At 46.5% G+C, this 22,544-nt stretch overlaps 1 protein-coding gene across 1 annotated transcript in view; it reads left to right on the top strand.

Moving 5' to 3' along the window:
• LOC123995338 (myelin transcription factor 1-like protein) overlaps positions 1-22,544 on the top strand; it is a 120,495-nt gene that overhangs the window by 58,354 nt on the left and 39,597 nt on the right. The window contains exons 6-13 of the mRNA XM_046298885.1: positions 1,854-2,347; positions 3,541-4,671; positions 5,238-5,243; positions 12,510-12,635; positions 13,532-13,622; positions 17,562-17,672; positions 17,978-18,210; positions 20,330-20,612. Coding sequence (XP_046154841.1) covers positions 1,854-2,347; positions 3,541-4,671; positions 5,238-5,243; positions 12,510-12,635; positions 13,532-13,622; positions 17,562-17,672; positions 17,978-18,210; positions 20,330-20,612 — 2,475 coding nt within the window. The remainder of the gene's footprint in view (positions 1-1,853; positions 2,348-3,540; positions 4,672-5,237; positions 5,244-12,509; positions 12,636-13,531; positions 13,623-17,561; positions 17,673-17,977; positions 18,211-20,329; positions 20,613-22,544) is intronic.

Raw genomic sequence — 22,544 nt, forward strand, 5'->3', positions numbered from 1 at the left:
CCCTGACACATTTTCCCTGACACATTTCCCCTGACACATTTCCCCCGACACATTTTCCCCAACACATTTCCCCTGACACATTTCTCCTGACACATTTCCCCTGACACATTTCCCCTGACACATTTCCCCTGACACATTTTCCCTGACACATTTCCCCTGACACCCAAAGGTACTCATTACATATCAAATGCTCAGGCAGGACAGCAATGTGGTCTGACTTACGCACCTATCAATATATATATCAATCCCTACTGCCTCTGATCTGGCAGACTCCCTAAATACATATACTGCATTTGTAAATGATGTCTGAGTGTTGGAGTGTGCCCCAGTGGACTCCACACTGAGTATCCCCCTGTTTCACTTTTGTTTCCCTTCAACAATGGTGGAACAGGCAGAGCAATGTTGCGTGTGGAATCCAGGCTACTACTACTATTTCACATCCACTCAAATAACTGTGGCATCTCATCACAGTCTAATCTAGTCTCATTGATAAAGAACAGCAATCTTCAACTTTTCCTTCCAAACTATAAATAAGCCCCTAGATATGGAAATAAAGTAATTGATTTCCTGACATCCACATTAACTTAGGGTTATGCGTCCCTCTAGCGGGACACCAGCCGACAACATCCAGTGAAATTGGAGGGCGCGCAATTCAAATATATAATTGTAATATTAAACATTCATGAACGTACAAATATCTTATATCATTTAAAAGATTACATTCTTGTTAATCTAACTGCGTTGTCTGATTTACAATAGGCTTTACAGCGAAAGCATACCATGCGATTGTCTAGGGCGGCACCCCACATCAAGGGTCCCAGCTACAACATGAATGGTCATTTTGTTCGATAAAATCCTTCTTTTTATCCCAAAAAGTAATTTCAGTAATCCACTCGTTCAACATGCAGACATAGGAGTCCATATAGCTACCTCTGAACTTCGTCCAAACAAGTCAAACGACATTTCTATTTAATGCTCATGTACTCTAAAATGTAAATAAACTATAATATTTCATATGGAAAGTAGTATGTTCAATAGGAAAGCAAAATGAGTAAGCGCGCGCCCTCTCCCCCGCACGCCCAAAGAATGATTGTTCCGGTGATCTCCTCACCAAAACTCTAAATTCTTGCTTGTTTTTCAAAAAACCTGAAATCTTGAATAAAGACTGTTGACATCTAGTGGAATCTTCGGATTTTCGCCTGCCATATCTATTCTCTTTTAGTCTCAGACATTATTTGAACGGTTTTAGAAACTTCAAAGTGTTTTCTATCCAATGCTACCAATTTTGCATATCCTGGCTTCTGGGCTTGAGTAACAGGGCATGTCAGTCAGGCAGAAATTCAGGAAACTAGACCCTATCCCAGAGAGGTTTTAAAACCATGCATAATTTCACTCACTGTTTTTGAGCAATTAAATGGAAATCTCTCAACAGCTAATGATTATTATGGGAATGTAATTGAGGGCTGGTTGTGTAATTGAGGGCTGGTTGAATAAGCATTGGTTTTACATTTTGGAGGCTGAGTCTTCTAAACGATGTCTGCTGGGTTTTTGAAATGCAGTGGCGTTTGGGAATGTAATTGAAGTAGAGAATGTATTTTCCTGTATGTATGTACAATTGGTTAGAAAATATATATTTCAATTCTTGTTTAGTTGACATTATGCAATGATTGACGTCCTCTCTGAGCCTGTTGGACTGCATTTTGAATCCTCCAGATTTGAACTGATATAGAAGTCATTAACATTGTGCCAGATTGGCTATATCTGGCTATAACACGGTATCTCTAGAGATACAGAACCCTTATCTCATTAAGGCCATTGAACAAATCTCTACTCCTCTCATGTCTTGTATTTAGTGTCTATGGTTGCCCCCTGGCCAAAAAGAGGAAGACCCAGGAGAAACAGCCTCTGGAGCCTGCCCCCAAGAGGAGGCCCTTCTTAACCCCTCACGACCCAGAGGAGGACACTGTTGCCATCTTCCCCTGCTATGAACCTGAACCCATGGATGAGAGGGAGGAGAAGGAGCAGGGGGAGTTAGAGGGGGAGATCCAGGAGGAAGGTGAGGGAGAGGAAGAGGGAGAAGAGATGGAGGAGGAGGAAGGATTTTCGGAGGATAACGAGGAGCAAGGTGATGAGGAAGGGGAAGAGGAGGAAGAGGTGGAGAGGGAGAAAGCGGTAGTCAGGCCAGTAGAGATAGAACAGGTGGAGGATGGGATAGAGGATGACGAGGAAGCAGAGGATGGGGATGATGAAGAGCAAGAAGAAGAGGAGGAGCAAGAGGAGGAGGAGGATGAGGGTGATGAAGATGAACATGAGGAAGAAGAGGAGGAAGAAGTGCACCATGAGCCAGGTGAGTGCATATTTCCAATGTTTCTGGGGCAATAAGAGAGGGTGATAGAGTTGGGTGGAGCTGGGAGTTATTTGCTGGACTAATAAGCCACCACTAGAAATGAGGTCCTTGAATCAAAGATATACTTCTAATCAAAGTGATGCACCTTTGATGTGGCCATTGAGAGCCATACCCAATCATGGAGAGACGGAGGCATAATACCTCAGAGAGAATAGAATTGGTGAAAGGGGTCTGTCTGGGCAGAGGCATGATGGTCTCCGTGAGCATGTGGCCAGTAAGGTCCTCAGGAGGAAGGGGGGTGTAATAAGTGGTTCTCTACCTTCGGTGCACCAGATGCGCCTGCTCTCCCCACATCGGCACTCCATCTTTCTCTGTCTCCCTCTCTCTCTATCTATCTTGTCCTCAATCGCTTCTGACAGTGCCTTCAAGAGCTATCGAGAGAGGAGCTCACCGAGTTATTAACCCCCCCCCCCATGGAAATACCTTCTCCGAGGACATTTCGTGCTCCCGAACCGGAACACCTCATACGCCTCTTTCATTCCCTCCCGCGGTCTCATATGCCGCTGTCCCTAAAATCAACACTGAAATGTATTATTACAACCACATTGACTCATGATCCATGATTAGTTGAAAAGTAAATTAATTTGAATGGATGAATTAAAAGGCATTTGGTTTATTAGTCGTACTAGATACATTGGATTTGACTTTTACGCGTTTTATTTAAAGGACTTAATACTGGCAATGACTGGCCAAATATATGATGTACATCAAACTATTAATGCAAACATAATCCACTAAATGTGATGATTAATAGCCAAACCATTGTACAGTAAGTAATACATTGAAGGGATTGATAGTAAGTTGATAGTTGGTCCTTCTGTAGCTCAGTTGGTACAGCATGGCGCTTGTAACGCCAGGGTAGTGGGTTCGATTCCCGGTACCACCCATACGTAGAATGTATGCACACATGACTGTAAGTCGCTTTGGATAAAAGTGTCTGCTAAATGGCATATATATAAAAATCACAGAACTGCAAGATCAAAGGCAGATCAAAATCTAACTAGATGGAATGTTTTTGAAAGATGTTGAATTTCATATTAATATCCCAAAGAATTAAACTATGATGGTCTTGTTCTTCGTCTATCCAACTATAGTAAGGGCTGAAAGGTCTATCCTTCCTTTCATGACCACAGGGAACCGCTACAAAAATAGTGGACAATCAAGGCATCACTCGATGGGACAGAAGGACAACAACAACAACAACAGCGGCCCCGGTCCAAACATCGGCCCTAACGGGGAAGAGTATGAAAACTATGATGAGCTGGTGGCCAAGTCCCTTCTCAACCTGGGGAAGATAGCAGAGGACGCTGCCTACCAGGCCATGACCGAGTCAGAGATGAACAGCAACTCCTCCAACAGTGCCGGCGAGGACGATGATGATGATGAGGAAGAGGGTAGCGAGCACGGCGGGAGCAGGAAGGGCGAGTTGAGCGTGGACCTGGACAGTGACGTGGTCAGGGAGACAGTGGATTCACTCAAGCTGTTGGCGCAGGGCCACGGTGCCATGTTGCCTGAAGATGGCTGCCTAGAAGGGGTGGATGACGGCGAGCATCCCAACGGGCGGTCCCACCATCATGGGGTCAGGGGTCAGGCTGAGGAGAGCGAAGAGGAGGTGTGTCTCAACAGCCTGGAGTGTCTGAGGAACCAGTGCTTTGACCTGGCCCGCAAGCTAAACGAGACATCTCCATCTGACCGCCCTGGACACCCGGGCCTGCACCACTACCAGGCACATCAGAACCACCACCCTCACCAGCCCCACCACCACCTACTGCACCAAACCGACCACCAGCACCATCAGGCTCAGCACCAGCCTCAGGACCACCACCACTTGCCCAGGTACGAGAGCTGCCAGCAGGGCCAGCAGCCAGACGAGCGTGGGTCCCTGGAGCGCAACTACTCAGACATGGTCAACCTGATGAAGCTGGAGGAGCAGCTGAGCCCGGCCTCAAGGACGGGCTACTCGGCCAGCTGCCACCAGGACGGGGATGAGGACACCACATCGGTGGCCTCGGATCGCTCAGAAGAGGCCTTCGACATGACAAAAGGCAACCTGTCCCTTCTGGAGAAGGCCATTGCTATGGAGTCGGAGCGAGCCAAGGTCATGAGGGACCGCATGGCCTTGGAGGGACATCATGCGGTGGTCCGGAGGGACAATCATAATCACCACCATCGCGGCGAGCACAGCCCCCGACAGAGCAGCGGGGCTGAGGAGCGCAAGTCCAGAATGCACCACGACGGGTCAAAGAGAGCATACTACCCTAAAGGTAACCACTTCCTGAAACTCTCAACACTCTCCCCATTCACACAATAGCCCTTAGGTCAGCTAGTATCTTCAACCTGATCTGTACAGTATTGATGTTGCACTCAGTGTCAACAGCATTTCGTTTAATTGTTTTAATTTGATTTTTATTTCACCTTTATTTAACCAGGTAGGCCAGTTGAGAACAAGATCTCATTTACAACTGTGACCTGGCCAAGATAAAGCAAAGCAGTTCGACATATACAACACAGAGTTACACATGGAATAAACAAACATACAGTCAATAATACAGTAGAAAAAATCTATATATAGTGAGTGCAATTGAGGAAGAATAAGGGAGTTAAGGCAATAAATAGGCCATGGTGGCGAAGTAATTACAATATAGCAATTAAACACTGGAATGGGAGACGTGCAGAAGATGAATGTGCAAGTAGAGATACTGGTGTGCAAAGGAGCAAGATAAATAAATAAATAAATACAGTATGGGGATGAGGTAGTTGGTTGGGCTATGTACAGGTGCAGTGATCTGTGAGCTGCTCTGACAGCTGGTGCATAAAGCTAGTGAGGGAGATACGAGTATCCTGCTTCAGTGATTTTTGCAGTTCATTCCAATCATTGGCAGCAGAGAACTGGAAGGAAAGGCGACCAAATGAGGAATTGGTTTTGGGGGTGACCAGTGAGATATACCTGCTGGAGCGCGTGCAACGGGTGGGTGCTGCTATGGTGACCAGTGAGCTGAGATAAGGCGGGGCTTTACCTAGCAGAGACTTGTAGATGACCTGGAGCTAGTGTGTTTGGGGATGAGTATGAAGCAAAGGCCAGCCAACGAGAGCGTACAGGTCGCAGTTGTGGGTAGTATATTGGGCTTTGGTGACACAATTGTTGGCACTGTGGTAGACATCCAATTTGTTGAGTAGAGTGTTGGAGGCTATTTTGTAAATTACATCGCCGAAGTCGAGGATCGGTAGGATGGTCAGGTTTACGAGGCTATGTTTGGCAGCATGAGTGAAGAATGCTTTATTGCGAAATAGGAAGCCAATTCTATATTTAATTTTGGATTGGAGATGCTTAATGTGAGTCTGGAAGGAGAGTTTACAGTCTAACCAGACACCTAAGTATTTGTAGTTGTCCACATATTCTAAGTCAGAACCGTCCAGAGTAGTGATGCTGGACGGGGGGGCAGGTGCAGGCAGCGATCGGTTGAAGAGCATGCATTTAGTTTTACTGCATTTAAGAGCAGTTGGAGGCCACAGAAGGAGAGTTGTATGGCATTGAAGCTCGTCTGGAGGTTAGTGTCCAAAGAAGGACCAGACGTATACAGAATGGTGTCGTCTGCGTAGAGGTGGATCAGAGAATCACCAGCAGCAAGAGCAACATCATTGATATATACAAAGAAGAAAGTTGCCCTGAGAATTTAACCCTGTGGCCCTCCCATAGAGACTGCCAGAGGTCCGGACAACAGGCCCTCCGATTTGACACACTGAACTCTATCCGAGATGTAGTTGGTGAACCTGTTGAGTCTGCCGATAAGAATGTGGTGATTGACAGAGTCAAAAGCCTTGGCCAGGTCGATGAATACAGTTAGACAGTAATGTATCTTATCGATGGCGGTTATGATATCGTTTAGGACCTTGAGGCTGAGGTGCACCCATGACCAGCTCTGAAACCCGATTGCATAGCGGAGAAGGTACGGTGGGATTCGAAATGGTTGGTAATCTGTTTGTTAACTTGGCTTTCGAAGACCTTATTAAGGCAGGGTATGATAGATATAGTTCTGTAGCAGTTTGGGTCTAGAGTGTCTCCCCCTTTGAAGAGAGGTTGAACAGGCTAGTAATAGGGCAGATCATTTTAAAAATAGAGGGTCAAGATTGTCTAGCCCGGCTGATTTGTAGGGCTCCAGATTTTGCAGCTCTTTCAGAACATCAGCTATCTGGATTTGGGTAAAGGAGGAATGGGGAGGCTTGGGCGAGTTGCTGTGGGGGATGGAGGGCTGTTGATCGTGGTAGGGGTAGCCAGGTGGAAAGCATGGCCAGTCATAGAAAAATGCTTATTGAAATTCACAATTATAACAGTGGGCAGCTGGGAGGAGGTGCTCATATTCTTCATGGACTTTACAGTGTCCCAGAACATTTTTGAGTTTGTGCTACAAGATGCAAATTTCTGCTAATGCAGAATGCCACAGGATGTTTTGTGCTGGTCAAGGGCAGTCAGGTCTGGAGAGAACCAAGGGCTATATCTGTTCCTGGTTCAAAATGTTTTGAATGGGGCATGCTTATTTAAGATGGTGAGGAAGGCACTTTTAAAGAATAACCAGGCATCCTCTACTGACGGGGTGAGGTCAATATCCTTCCAGGATACCCGGGCCAGGTCGATTAGAAAGGCCTGCTCACAGAAGTGGTTTAGTGAGCGTTTGATAGTGATGAGGTGTGGTCGTTTGACCGCAGACCCATTACGGATGCAGGTAATGAGGCAGTGATCGCTGAGATCTTGATTGAAAACAGCAGAGGTTTATTTGGAGGGCAATTTGGTTAGGATGATATCTATGAGGGTGCCCGTGTTAACGGATTTGGAGTTGTACCTGGTGGGTTCATTGATAATTTGTGTGAAATTGAGGGCATCAAGCTAGGATTGTAGAATGGCCGGGGTGTTTAGCATGTCCCAGTTTAGGTCACCTAGCAGTATGAGCTCTGAAGATAGATTGGGGGCATTCAATTCACATATGGTGTCCAGGGCGCAGCTGAGGGCAGAGGGTGGTCTATAGCAAGTGGCAACGGTGAGGGACTTGTTTCTGGAAAGGTGGATTTTTAAAAATAGCTCGAATTGTTTGGGTATAAACCTGGATGGTAAGACAGAACTCTGCAGGCTATCTTTGCAGTAGATTGCAACACCGCCCCCTTTGGCAGTTCTATCTTGAAGATGTTTTGGTTACGGATAGAAATTTCAGGGTTTTTGGTGGACTTCCTAAGCCAGGATTCAGACACGGCTAGGACATCCGGGTTTGCAGAGTGTGCTAAAGCAGTGAATAAAACAAACTTAGGGAGGATGCTTCTAATGTTAACATGCATGAAACCAAGGCTTTGACGGTTACAGAAGTCAACAAATGAGAGGCACTGCAGGGCCTGGATTAACCTCTACATCACCAGAGGAACAGAGGAGGAGTAGATTAAGGGTATGGCTAAAGGCTATCAGAACTGGTCGTCTAGTATGTTCGGAAGAGAGAGTGAAAGGAGCAGGTTTCTGGGCGCGATAGAATATATTCAAGGCATAATGTACAGACAAAGGTATGGACTGTATGTAGACGTGATATTAAATGAACTCTTAAAGACGAAGGCTATCAGCTGAAAATAGGTTTCAACAGATGCCAATAGGGCCCACAGAAACAGAATTATGTAACATCAAGCTGAATAACTCAGATATCTTTTTTAGCACATGGATCTAGTAATATTGGACGTTTACTTGACCCCTTGCCCAGTAGTTCAGCTCCTCCCTGGGAGAGGACAGAAACATTTCCCCCAGCTGGTCTCCATGCTGTATATTGCAGTGGCAGCGTCGACTTCAAACTTATGTTGTTAAAATAGTCTGGCATGCTAACATCAGACGCTTGGCTTGTCAGGCATGGGAGTGAGCCATCCCATCTCTGTGTATGCAGTTATTAATCTATAAGATAGCTTCAGAGCAGATGAATGAGCAACATTTCAGACCGGGTCATTATGGTAGTATCAGAGGGGTGGTGGTGGCACGTGGCGTTCATGGTCGTTGGACAGAGATGCTGTGTTTTGAGTAACATTCAAAAGGACAGAAAAGACGTTGATCTGAAAGTTTAATACTGTAGCTACTCGTCTGCCCTGGTCACACTAGTCACTTTAATAATGTTTACGTACTGTTTTACTCATTTCATATGTACAGTTGAAGTCGGAAGTTTACATAGACTCAGGTTGGAGTCACTAAAACTAGTTTTTCAACCACTCCACAAATTTCTTGTTAACAAACTATAGTTTTGGCAAGTCGGTTAGGACATTTATTTTGTGCATGAAACAAGTAATTTTTCCAACAATTGTCCACTGACAGATTATTTCACTTATAATTCAGTGTATCACAATTCCACTGGGTCAGAAGTTTACACACACTAAGTTGACTGTGCCTTTAAACAGCTTGGAAAATTCCAGAAAATGATGTCTTGGCTTTAGCAGATTCTGATAGGCTAATTGACATCATTTGAGTCAATTGCAGGTGTACCTGTGGATGTATTTCAAGGTCTACCTTCAAACTCAGTGCCTCTTTGCCTGACATCATGGGAAAATCTAAAGAAATCAGCCAAGACCTCAGAAAAAAAGTTGTAGGCCTCTACAAGTCAGGTTCATCCTTGGGAGCAATTTCCAAATGCCAGAAGGTACCATGTTCATTTGTACAAACAATAGTACGCAAGTATAAACACCATGGGACCATGCATCATACTGCTCAGGAAGATGACGTGTTCTGTCTCCTAGAGATGAACGTACTTTGGTGCGAAAAGTGCAAATCAATCCCAGAACAACAGCAAATGACCTTGTGAAGATGCTGGAGGAAACAGGTACAAAAGTATCTATATCCACAGTAAAACGAGTCCTATATCGACATAACCTGAAAGGCCACTCAAAAAGGAATAAGCCACTGCTCAAAAACCACCATAAAAATCAGACTGCAGTTTGCAACTGCACATGGGGACAAAGATCATACTTTTTGGAGAAATGTCCTGATGAAACAAAAATAGAACTGTTTGGCCATAATGAGGAAAAGGGGGAGGCTTGCAAGCTGAAGAACACCATCCCAACCGGGAACCACAGGGATAGCAGCATCATGTTGTGGTGGTGCTTTGCTGAAGGATGGACTGGTGCACTTCACAAAATAGATGGCATCATGAGGACGGGAAATTATGTGGATATATTGAAGCAACATCTCAAGACATCCGTCAGGAAGTTAAAGCTTGGTCGTAAATGGGTCTTTCATATGGACAATGACCCCAATCATAATTTCAAAATTGTGGCAAAATGGCTTAAGGTCAACCAAGTCAAGGTATTGGATTAATTGTCAGGAATTGTGAAAAACTGAGTTTAAATGGATTTGGTTAAGGTGTATGTAAACTTCTGACTTCAACTGTATATTCTGTATTCTACAGTAGTGTAGTCAATGCCACTTGGACATTGCTCGTTCTATTATTTCTTAATTCAAATGTTTTACTTTTAGATTTATTTGTATAGTTTGATATTACTGCACTGTTGGAGCTAGGAACACAAGCATTTCACTACACCCGCATTAATATCTGCTAAATACTGTATGTGAATGCGACCAATAACATTTTAATGTATTTGGTTGAACTGAAGATCAAATTATTATTCTATAAACTTTAAAGATCCATACAGTATCAGGACAAGGTAAGACCCAGATGCAGACCGTGTCGAAGTAACAATGTTTATTTCCGCAACAGGGCAAATGTACAGGAAGGCAGGCAGGCTTAGGGTCAGGACAGACAAGAGCCAAAACCAGGAGGACAAGAGAGACTGAGAGCAGGAGCTGCAGGCTTAGGGTCAGGACAGACAAGAGCAAAAACCAGGAGGACAAGAGAGACTGAGAGCAGGAGCTGCAGGCTTAGGGTCAGGACAGACAAGAGCCAAAACCAGGAGGACAAGAGAGACTGAGAGCAGGAGCTGCAGGCTTAGGGTCAGGACAGACAAGAGCCAAAACCAGGAGGACAAGAGAGACTGAGAGCAGGAGCTGCAGGCTTAGGGTCAGGACAGACAAGAGCCAAAACCAGGAGGACAAGAGAGACTGAGAGCAGGAGCTGCAGGCTTAGGGTCAGGACAGACAAGAGCCAAAACCAGGAGGACAAGAAAAGAGAGACTGAGAGCAGGAGCTGCAGGCTTAGGGTCAGGACAGACAAGAGCCAAAACCAGGAGGACAAGAAAAGAGAGACTGAGAGCAGGAGCTGCAGGCTTAGGGTCAGGACAGACAAGAGCCAAAACCAGGAGGACAAGAAAAGAGAGACTGAGAGCAGGAGCTGCAGGCTTAGGGTCAGGACAGACAAGAGCCAAAACCAGGAGGACAAGAAAAGAGAGACTGAGAGCAGGAGCTGCAGGCTTAGGGTCAGGACAGACAAGAGCCAAAACCAGGAGGACAAGAAAAGAGAGACTGAGAGCAGGAGCTGCAGGCTTAGGGTCAGGACAGACAAGAGCCAAAACCAGGAGGACAAGAAAAGAGAGACTGAGAGCAGGAGCTGCAGGCTTAGGGTCAGGACAGACAAGAGCCAAAACCAGGAGGACAAGAAAAGAGAGACTGAGAGCAGGAGCTGATACAAAAAAGGCTGGTTGACTTGACAAACAAGACGAACTGGCAACAGACAAACAGACAAACCGGTATAAATCCACAGGGGATAATGGGGAAGGTGGGCGACACCTGGACCCCCTCCAGGTGTCGCCCACCTTCCCCATTATCCCCTGTGGATTTATACCGGTTTGTCTGGTGGAGACAATCACAAAGACAAGTGAAACAGATCAGGGTGTGACATAGAGGCGTCAGATCAATATATGCAGTAGCCAATGTTGGGTGTTATCACTGTTCATCTGAAGGGAAGAGGACAGCTATATTCAGAAACCACACTGAATTGGATGTTCAGGCATTATTTAACCTTATAATATGTGACATTTAAGTTCCTATTATACTGAAGTAGTAGAAATCCAAAGTCACTTGAAGTAATTTCTCCAGGTAATTCTGCCCATTGCTCGTCATCTTCCGCAACACGTCTTGCCAACAGTAGCCACAGGATGTTGAATGGCAGGCCTCAAATCATGCAAAAATCGCATAACAAAATGACTATTATTAAGGATCACCCATTGGTGGTCATCACAGATATGTACTGTAATGGTATGTTATTAACTTCCATTAGCACATGAAGCTGGTGGGGAGGTCTGAAGGAATATTAAGTATAATTGTAGTCTGAAGACCATATAGGTGACTGTACTAGTAAGACCCAGGGCTATATAAGGCTTTGGTAAGACCTTACAGATCTGGCAACATGCTAGTTCTTTTTTTCGAATGGTCATAATCGCATTAGATAATCTATCATCAAGTTATTTAAATTCAAAGTCTTCATCATCAAAGGCAGGGACTATGGCCTTGTGTGGGTGGGGGGGGGTATTCATTTTTCTAATGTTGCCATGGGGTCAGGAATATTGATAGCTCTGTGATCCATTACTAGTTCTAAATTTAAAAAATCTAGCTGTGACGCACAGAGACAATGTTCATACACACGGCCTCTGCTCAACATAGTTGGGATTGTTCCTTGTCCTTGGGGGACCATTGAGGATTGGTGGAGATGGTAGCGATAGCGAGGCCCCAGATAGACATATGGGAGAACTGCTGATAAGCCAGTTTCACACAGGCTTAGTCATTCTGTGTTATCTCTACAGCAAGTGTCAATTTTTTATGAAATATAAAATTGCATTTCTGGGATGTTGGGATTGAACAATTGCACAGATTTTCCGCAGCAAGCGTGGGGGGAATGTGAATGTGGGGGGAACATGTATTGCCATGATAAACTGATAAATCAGGTGTGACTATAGTCTGTGTTTCGTCCTACCCCCTCTAAATTTGGGAGGATAATACGGTTCAAATACAATATGAATATATGACACTCTAAATGAAGTTTGGTAAACAACAGTGGATGGGACATTCCATTCATTTCAGTTTGTAGGGGTGACATGCTGTAGTAACCAGTCGGACACTCACCTAGATAGATGACTTTTGAACACCCCCCCCCCACTTCCCCCCACCCCACCCCTTCTTTTTATCCTTGGTAGATTCCTCAAGGGGGGGACAAGAAGGAGAGTAAGTGTCCAACCCCGGGCTGTGATGGGACAGGCCACGTCACGGGTCTCTACCCCCACCACAGGAGCCTGTCAGGCTGCCCCCACAAGGACAGGGTGCCACCAGAAAGTAAGTGCTGCACACTGCATTCCGTACTGACTGTGCTTGGGGGCATTTAGACTGTTTGTTGCCCTCTCGTAGTGCAATGTAGAACAACCTCTTTCTCATTTTCTTTTGAGTTTCTGGGTACCTCTTTTCCACTAAATGCCCTGCCATGGTTCTTGTGTTGGGTTGACACGTGAGGTTGTCCTCCGATCAGCATGGGGATGCTCTCTCTTTCTTTGCGTTCACCCGGCTTGATCGATGTCCATGCCTGCATGCAAAGTGATGTCTCCTCTATAGATTCTATACATAAAAGCATATCTTTGTGAGACTACTTATTTTTTACCAGACTTACCTCTATTCCTGCTTCTGTAAAGGAAAGATATACTTAAGCAATAAGGCACAAGGAGGTGTGGTATATGGCCAATACACCATGGCTAAGGACTGTTCTTATGCACAACGCAACAATAATGGCCATGTACCACAAACCCCCGGGTGCCTTATTGCTATGATAAACTGGTTACCAATGTAATTACAGCAGTAAACAGAACTGTTTTTTCATACCTTTGATATACGGTCTGATAGCCAATCAGCATTCAGGGCTTGAACCACCCAGTTTATAATATGTCATATGTAACATTAAATATCACAGCAAATGTCTGCCTACATACCATTTTCAATTCTTATGGATTAGTCCATCAAGATGCTTCAGAATGACTAACAACACGCCGACTACATTTGAATGCTGCTTGATTCAATCCATTATTTTTCTGCTGCTTGCATGAGCATCAACAGGACAGTTGACCGTAACAGTGCATGACACTTTTTCTGCTCACTAACAAATTATAATTGGACAATAACGACTGACTCTGGGTGCTCCTAACCCCTCGCTGTCTCTCTCACCTCTCCCTGTCTGTCCTAAGTTCTTGCAATGTATGAAAATGTTCTAAAGTGCCCTACTCCTGGCTGCTCGGGGCGTGGCCATGTCAATAGCAACAGGAACTCCCATCGCAGGTGAGTGGCTGGCAACCAGGCAGGGCATGCACTGGGAAAGAAAATAATAAATAATGGAATAGCTACATTTATAGTCTGATCTCTATGTTCAGGATGTAAGAGAGAGAAAAAAAGTAAAAAAGAGGAATATGTGGGGTTGTCATAGTCACTGGCTGCCAGTGTATCTCAGGGTCAGGAATCTATTGTTTGTAGCTAGGTGGGTTTAGAGGCTGAGCCACGGTCTCCCAGTAGAGCAGCACAAAGCCTGGAGGATGCTAAGATGAGTACATTCTGCATACTGCGCCACACAAACACACACCTATACATAATGTATATACTGTACACCATGGACACCCCTTCAAATACAACATTTTGTGGACACCCCTTCAAATTAGTGGATTCGGCTATTTCAGCTACACCCATTGCTGACAGGTGTATAAAATTGAGCACACAATCTCCATAGACAAACATTGGCAGTAGAGTGGCCTTAACGTAGAGCTCAGTGAGTTTCAACGTGGCACCGTCATAGGATGCCACCTTTCCAACAAGTTAGTTTGTCAATGTTCTGTACATACTGTATATAGGTACCTAGACAATAACACACACACACACACACACACACACACACACACACACACACACACACACACACACACACACACACACACACACACACACACACACACACACACACACACACACACACACACACACACACACACACACACACACACACACACACACACACACACACCTCCCTTACCATCCCCAGTTGCTGGAGGCTATGTTATATAGAACACGTCCTTTGGGACTGGCACGCACACCATGTAGTCATTAGTAGTGTTGGGGAGCAGTGCATAGCAAGACATATGAAAAAAAGAGAGAATTCTGTACATGTGTCTCTCAATTCTCTCCTCCTCGCTGTTGTCATGGAAACTCGATGATACTGACAGCAGTCCTGTCAGTTTGTCACACGGTCCTCACCACTTTGAAATCTGCGTGTGTCTGTCTGTGACTGTGTGTGTGTTCCGGCTGTATCAATGTTTTATTTATGGCACGGATATGAAACTATTAGGAGAGGCCCAGAGACCACATTCATCTCTCACACAAAAGCACTGCCGGTGTGAATGTGAGAGGGACTGGTTTGTATGTGAGAGGGACTGGTTTGTATGTGAGAGGGACTGGTTTGTATGTGAGAGTGAGTGGTTTGTATGTGAGAGTGACTGGTTTGTATGTGAGAGGGACTGGTTTGTATGTGAGAGTGACTGGTTTGTATGTGAGAGGGACTGGTTTGTATGTGAGAGTGACTGGTTTGTATGTGAGAGGGACTGGTTTGTATGTGAGAGGGACTGGTTTGTATGTGAGAGGGTGTGTTTGTATGTGAGAGTAACTGGTTTGTATGCTAGAGTGACTGGTTTGTATGTGAGAGGGACTGGTTTGTATGTGAGAGTGAGTGGTTTGTATGTGAGAGGGACTGGTTTGTATGTGAGAGGGACTGGTTTGTATGTGAGAGGGACTGGTTTGTATGTGAGAGGTTGTGTTTGTATGTGAGAGTAACTGGTTTGTATGTGAGAGTGACTGGTTTGTATGTGAGAGTGACATGTGTGTATGTGAGAGTGACTGGTTTGTATGTGAGAGTGACTGGTTTGTATGTGAGAGTGACTGGTTTGTATGTGAGAGTGACTGGTTTGTATGTGAGAGTGACTGGTTTGTATGTGAGAGTGACTGGTTTGTATGTGAGAGTGACTGGTTTGTATGTGAGAGTGACTGGTGTGTATGTAAGAGTGACTGGTTTGTATGTGAGAGTAACTGGTTTGTATGCGATAGTGACTGGTTTGTTTGCGAGAGTGACTGGTTTGTATGTGAGAGTAATTGGTTTGTATATGAGAGTAACTGGTTTGTATGTGAGAGTGACCTGTTTGTATGTGAGAGTGACTGGTTTGTATGTGTATGAAGAGGCATCTTATAAGGTGAACATTTGAGGGAGAAAGGAGAAGAAGAGGAGGAGAAAGCGAGAGGTGGAGAGAGGGTAGAGGAGGAGAGGAGGTAAGGGGAAGAGGGGGGAGTATGAGAGATGGAGAGGGGGAAGAAGAGGAGGAGGAGAGGGCAGAGGGGGGTAGGAGGAGAGGATGACTTGGGAAGGCGGAGAGGACGAGAGGCGGGAGGGGGAGAGGAGGAGAGGACGACAGGGGAAGGCATGTAGAGGAGGTGAGGATGAGAGGCGAGAGGACGAGAGGACGAGAGGACGAGAGGAGAGAGGGTGAGAGGAGGAGAGGACGAGAGGAGAGAGGGGGAGCGGAGGAGAGGACGACAGGGGAAGGCGTGTAGAGGAGGAGAGGACGAGAGGAGAGAGGGGGAGAGGACGAGAGGACGAGAGGAGAGAGAGTGAGAGGAGGAGAGGACGAGAGGAGAGAGGGGGAGAGGAGGAGAGGACGAGAGGGGAAGGCGGAGAGGACGAGAGACGAGAGGGGGAGAAGAGGAGAGGACGACAGGGGAAAGTATGTAGAGGAGAGGACGAGAGGAGAGAGGGGGAGAGGGCAGAGGGGGAGAGGAGGAGAGGACGAGATGGGAAGGCATGTAGAGGAGGTGAGGACGAGAGGCGAGAGGGGGATAGGAGGAGAGGACGACAGGGGAAGGCATGTAGAGGAGAGGATGAGAGGAGAGAGGGGAGAGGGCAGAGGGGGAGAGGAGGAGAGGACGAGATGGGAAGGCATGTAGAGGAGGTGAGGACGAGAGGCGAGAGGGGGGATAGGAGGAGAGGACGACAGGGGAAGGCATGTAGAGGAGAGGACGAGAGGAGAGAGGGGGAGAGAAGGAGAGGACGAGGGGAGACGGCATGTAGAGGAGAGGACGAGAGGCGAGAGGGGGAGAGGAGGAGAGGACGAGAGGGGAAGGCGGAGAGGATGAGAGGCGAGAGGGGGAGAGGGAGAGGACGAGAGGAGAGAGGGGGAGAGGGAGAGGACGACAGGGGAAGGCATGTAGAGGAGGTGAGGATGAGAGGCGAGAGGGGGAGAGGGGGAGAGGACAACAGGGGAAGGCATGTAGAGGAGGTGAGGATGAGAGGGGGAGAGGGGGAGAGGGGAGGGGGAGAGGGGGAGAGGACAACAGGGGAAGGCATGTAGAGGAGGTGAGGATGAGAGGGGGAGAGGGGGAGAGGGGGAGAGGGGGAGAGGACAACAGGGGAAGGCATGTAGAGGAGGTGAGGATGAGAGGGGGAGAGGGGGAGAGGGGGAGAGGACAACAGGGGAAGGCATGTAGAGGAGGTGAGGATGAGAGGGGGAGAGGAGAAGAGGAGGAGAGGACAACAGGGGAAGTCATGTAGAGGAGGTGTGGAGGAGAGAAGGGAGTACAGTAGCTGGCAAGGTGGTTAATCAGTTCTCCCCACTGAGCCTACCCAGAATGCCTCTGAAAGGACTGCAGTATCTAGATGAGGGGATCTCTCTGAAGCTCAGCAGCCCCTCATGCCCAGGCAGCCAATAATATGTATCTGCAAAGCTCCGGCTTTGCAATAAAAAACTAGGCCATAGGAAATACATAATTCATACGTGGGGCTCCATTTTATAGCTTAAAATGTGCAATTCTGTTTAAATCAAAGCCAAATTTAGTTGATTGATAGGATGTGTCTGTTATCGGAGAGGCAGAGTGTAGGCACGTGTGTGTGTGGGGGGGGGTGTTTATGTGTCTGTGCAAGTGGGTTGTGTGTGTGTGTGTGCGTGTGTGCGTGTGTGTGTGTGTGTGTGTGTGTGTGTGTGTGTGTGTGTGTGCGTGCGTGCGTGCGTGCGTGCGTGCGTGCGTGCGTGCGTGCGTGTGTGTGTGTGTGTGTGTGTGTGTGTGTGTGTGTGTGTGTGTGTGTGTGTGTGTGTGTGCGTGCGAGCATACAGTACATGTGTTTGTGTGTGTGCATGTGTGAGTGTGTTCTGGCTAATTAGGCCTCACTCCATTGTATGAATGCTGTTGCAGTCTCTCGGGGTGCCCCATCGCCGCTGCAGAGAAGATGGTTAAAGTCCAAGAGAAGCACATCCCATGTGACGGGGGCCCCAAGTCCAGCCAGGCTTCAGATCGTGTGCTGAGGTACTCACTCACACCCTCATCACATGACCACCACTCCCCCAGCCTCCCCGCTCATCCCAGTGCATTCCCTGTAGCCGTGAATGTAAACACTGGCCTCCATCACTCTCTCTGCTTTCAAATCCTACTTCATGTAGATGTAGAAAGAACAATAGAATGCCTACCGTAGCAGCGCTTATGATTCATGCTCTTACAAATGAAGTCCCCCTAGTGGTTCAGTGAGGACGTACACCATGCAGTCAGACAGTCAGACCGCTCTCACCGCGTGTACACAAACACGCCCCCCCCTGTCCATGGTTATCTTCCAGGCCAATGTGCTTTGTGAAACAGCTGGAGATCCCACAGTACGGTTACAAAAATAACGTGTCCACCAGCACGCCGCGCTCCAACCTGGCCAAGGAGCTGGAGAAGTACTCCAAGACCAGCTTCGACTACGGCCAAGGCTACGACAGCCAGCACCACGTCTACAGCAGGGGGAAGACAGGCCTGGCCCCCAAGGCCCACGGACGGGACACGGACGACTCACCCAAAGGATATGATGGTAGGGAACGACTGCTTGTGCTCTCTGATGCATGCACGCACGCATGTTGGCACACACACACACGAACACACACACACGAACGCACACACACATTATTCCCAGATTCTAGATCTGTGCTTTGACAATGTTGTAAATATGTTGAACTAGCGATAGACTCGACACTTATACAATGCAGATGAACTATTGAAATACAGTACATGTGCATGCCTAAAACCAATGTTTTTATTTCCATCAATTTGATTTTGCATACTTCACAATTAGAGAGAACAAACCCCAATCTGGATTGGAGATGAACATAGAACACAACCCATTTGTTTGATTCATTTTGGAGCTGCTGGTTGGAAGGTTTTTGTGTCAGCTCCCTGTAATGTGGATGTGTTCAGGGCTTCTGCATTCCCCGCTCGCTCACACACTCTGCTGCCTGCAAACCCTTACTGCCAAGACCATATTCACACCACTCCCATCCCTCTTGCTTGCGCGCTCTCTCTCTCCCTCTAGCTCTCTCCTCGTGCTCTCCATCTCTGTCGCCCTCTCCTCTTTCTCCAACCAAGAGCACAATCATTTGCTCTCACACAGCATTCACCATGGAGCAAACCTTCCATTGAAAGACTTCCCTGTAGGTGTTAGTAATTATCTATCTATCTATCTATCTATCTATCTATCTATCTATCTATCTATCTATCTATCTATCTATCTATCTATCTATCTATCTATCTATCTATCTATCTATCTATCTATCTATCTATCTGTCTGTCTGTCTGTCTGTCTGTCTGTCTGTCTGTCTGTCTGTCTGTCTGTCTGTCTGTCTGTCTGTCTGTCTGTCTGTCTGTCTGTCTGTCTGTCTGTCTGTCTGTCTGTCTGTCTGTCTGTCTGTCTGTCTGTCTGTCTGTGTCCTCTAAATGTATATGTCATGTCTTTCTATACACCTCCATTTCATATTGTTCTTTTTGGGGGGTAAAATCTGGCCTTCTGCTTCAGTATCATTATTGTCTGTTACTGTATGCATGTTCTGTATACATGTTCTGTATGAGTGTTCTGTATGAGTGTTCTGTATCAGTGTTCTGTATGTGTGTTCTGTATGAGTGTTCTCTATGAGTGTTCTGTATCAGTGTTCTGTATGAGTGTTCTGTATATGTGTTCTGTATACATATTCTGTATGAGTGTTCTCAATACATGTTCTGTATGAGTGTTCTGCATGTATGTTCTGTATACATGTTCTGTAAGAGTGTTCTGTATACATGTTCTGTATGTGTGTTCTGTATGAGTGTTCTGTATACATGTTCTGTAAGAGTGTTCTGTATACATGGTCTGTATGTGTGTTCTGTATACATGTTCTGTATGGGTGTTCCGTATGAGTGTTCCGTATGTGTGTTCCGGATGTGTGTTCCGTATGTGTGTTCTGTATGTGTGTTCTGTATACATGTACTGTATACATGTACTGTATGAGTGTGTGTACATGTATAATGTTTTGTCCTTCATGTGTGTTCTGTATTTTGTGTTCTGTATTTTGTGTTCCGTATGTCGTGCTCCGTATGTCGTGTTCCGTATGTCGTGTTCCGTATTTCGTGTTCCGTATTTCGTGTTCCGTATGTCGTGTTCCGTATGTCGTGTTCCGTATTTCGTGTTCCGTATTTCGTGTTCCGTATGTCGTGTTCCGTATTTCGTGTTCCGTATTTCGTGTTCCGTATGTCGTGTTCCGTATTTCGTGTTCCGTATGTCGTGTTCCGTATTTTGTGTTCTGTATTTTGTGTTCCGTATGTCGTGTTCCGTATGTCGTGTTCCGTATTTCGTGTTCTGTATTTCGTGTTCCGTATGTCGTGTTCCGTATGTCGTGTTCCGTATTTCGTGTTCCGTATGTCGTGTTCCGTATGTCGTGTTCCGTATTTCGTGTTCCGTATGTCGTGTTCCGTATGTCGTGTTCCGTATGTCGTGTTCCGTATTTCGTGTACCATATTTCGTGTTCCGTATGTCGTGTTCCGTATGTCGTGTTCCGTATGTCGTGTTCCGTATGTCGTGTTTCGTATGTCGTGTTCCGTATGTCGTGTTCCGTATGTCGTGTTCCGTATGTTGTGTTAAGTATGTATGTGTATGAACTGTCCACTGTGCTCCCTCCCTGCAGCCAAACACTACTGTAAGAGCCCAGCCAGCAGCACGACTAGCAGCTATGCTCCCAGCAGCACGACGAGCAGATACGCTCCCAGCAGCACGACGAGCAGATACGCTCCCAGCAGCAGCAGTCTGAGCTGCGGAGGGGGAGGAGGAGGGGGCGGCAGCAGCGCCAGCAGCACCTGCAGTAAGAGCAGCTTTGACTACACACAGGATACAGAGGCTGCTCACATGGCCGCGACGGCCATCCTCAACCTGTCCACGCGCTGCAGGGAGATGCCCCACGGCCTGGGAAGGCAAACCCCAGGATCTCCTCTCCCAGGTAGGGAGGGCTGCAGCCCAGACTCATCCTCACCCACACTCCCCAGCAGGTCTCGGGTGCTGCGTTGCTGTCTGTCACTCTCTCTCTCTGTCAACCACACCTCTCTCTCTACCACACCTCTCTACCTCTCTCTCTACCACACCTCTCTCTCTCTATTCCACACCTTCTCTCTCTCTACCACACCTCTCTCTCTCTCTCTCTCTCTCTCTCTCTCTCTCTCTCTCTCTCTCTCTCTCTCTCTCTCTCTCTCTCTCTCTCTCTCTCTCTCTCTCTCTCTCTCTCTCTCTCTCTGTCAACCACACCTTCTCTCTGTCTCTCTCTACCACACCTCTCTATCTCTCTCTACCACACCTCTCTACCACACCTAAGGATATTAGTCAGTTAAGTGAAAAGTGGGCCCTTGTCTGATCCAGTCAGCAATGAGTCAGAGCCCTCATCCACAAGGCTAGGTGTCAGATGCCTTTCTATGCCACTTGATTTAGGCATTGCTGCTTTGCTTATCACAGAATAATGAAGCCTGGCCTAGCATCCTGTGATTATGTGTCCCATTCATTACACTGTGGAGGGCCAGGCACAGCCAGGAGAGCAGCACAGCATCTGAGGCTGTGGGAGAAATATATGCACTGTGGGCACGATGGAGTGGAGCCCTTGGCTTTTTCAGACAGCCTGGAATGGATCGATGATTTCAGTTGCCTCTCTCTCTCTCTCTCTCTCTCTCTCTCTCTCTCTCTCTCTCTCTCTCTCTCTCTCTCTCTCTTACTCTCTCTTACCCATGTCTCTCTCTTGTGATCATACCCCTTTGTGGAGGCGACAGTGAGAGAGTGACCTCTCTGTGAGGACATGGTCTTGCTCTGTGGCAGTCCGTCTCTGTGCGAACCATCACCATCATCCTCATCATCATCACCAGCATCATCATCGCCATCATCACCATAATAATCACTAGAGCGCCATGGGGATATTCCATGTTCTGTACATTCATCTCCTCTTAAAGACAGTGTGGGCTGCAGAAGGAGGGCCAAGAAGGAGGAGAAATTAGTATCCACTTCACTCAATTCAAATTAAGGGGCTTTATTGGCATGGGAAACATGTGTTAACATTGCCAAAGCAAGTGAGGTAGATAATATACAAAAGTGAAATAAACAATAGCAATGCTCACTGAGTCTGTACATAGTCAAAGCTTTCCTTAAGTTTAGGTCAGTCACAGTGGTCAGGTATTCTGCCACTGTGTACTCTCTGCTTAGGGCCAAATAGCATTCTAGTTTGCTCTGTTTTTTTTGTTAATTCTTTCCAATGTGTCAAGTAATTCTCTTTTTGTTTTCTCATAACTTGGTTGGGTCTAATTGTGCTGCTGTCCTGGGGCTCTGTTCACAAACACAAACAGACAACACAGAGCCCGAGGACCAGCTTGCTTATAGGACTCTTCTCCAGGTTCATCTCTCTGTAGGTGGTGGCTTTGTTATGGAAGGTTTGGGAATCGCTTCCTTTTAGGTGTTTGTAGAATTGAACGTCTCTTTTTCTGGATTTTGATAATCAGTGGATATCGGCCTAATTCTGCTCTGCATGCATTATTTGGTGTTCTACGTTGTACACGAAGGATATTTTTGCAGAATTCTGCATGCAGAGTCTTAATTTGGTGTTTGTCCCATTTTGTGAAGTCTTGGTTGGTGAGCGGACCCCAGACCTCACAACCATAAAGGGCAATGGGCTCTATGACTATTTCAAGTATTTTTAGCCAGTTCCTAATTGGTATGTCAAATTTTATGTTACTTTTGATGGCATAGAATGCCCTTCTTGCCTTGTCTCTCAGATCGTTCACAGCTTTGTGGAAGTTACCTGTGGTGCTGATGTTTAGGCCAAGGTATGTATAGTTTTTTGTGTGCTCTAGGGCAATGGTGTCTAGATGGAA

The sequence above is a fragment of the Oncorhynchus gorbuscha genome, linkage group LG14 (assembly GCF_021184085.1).
Source record: "Oncorhynchus gorbuscha isolate QuinsamMale2020 ecotype Even-year linkage group LG14, OgorEven_v1.0, whole genome shotgun sequence".
NCBI classification, from domain to species: domain Eukaryota; kingdom Metazoa; phylum Chordata; class Actinopteri; order Salmoniformes; family Salmonidae; genus Oncorhynchus; species Oncorhynchus gorbuscha.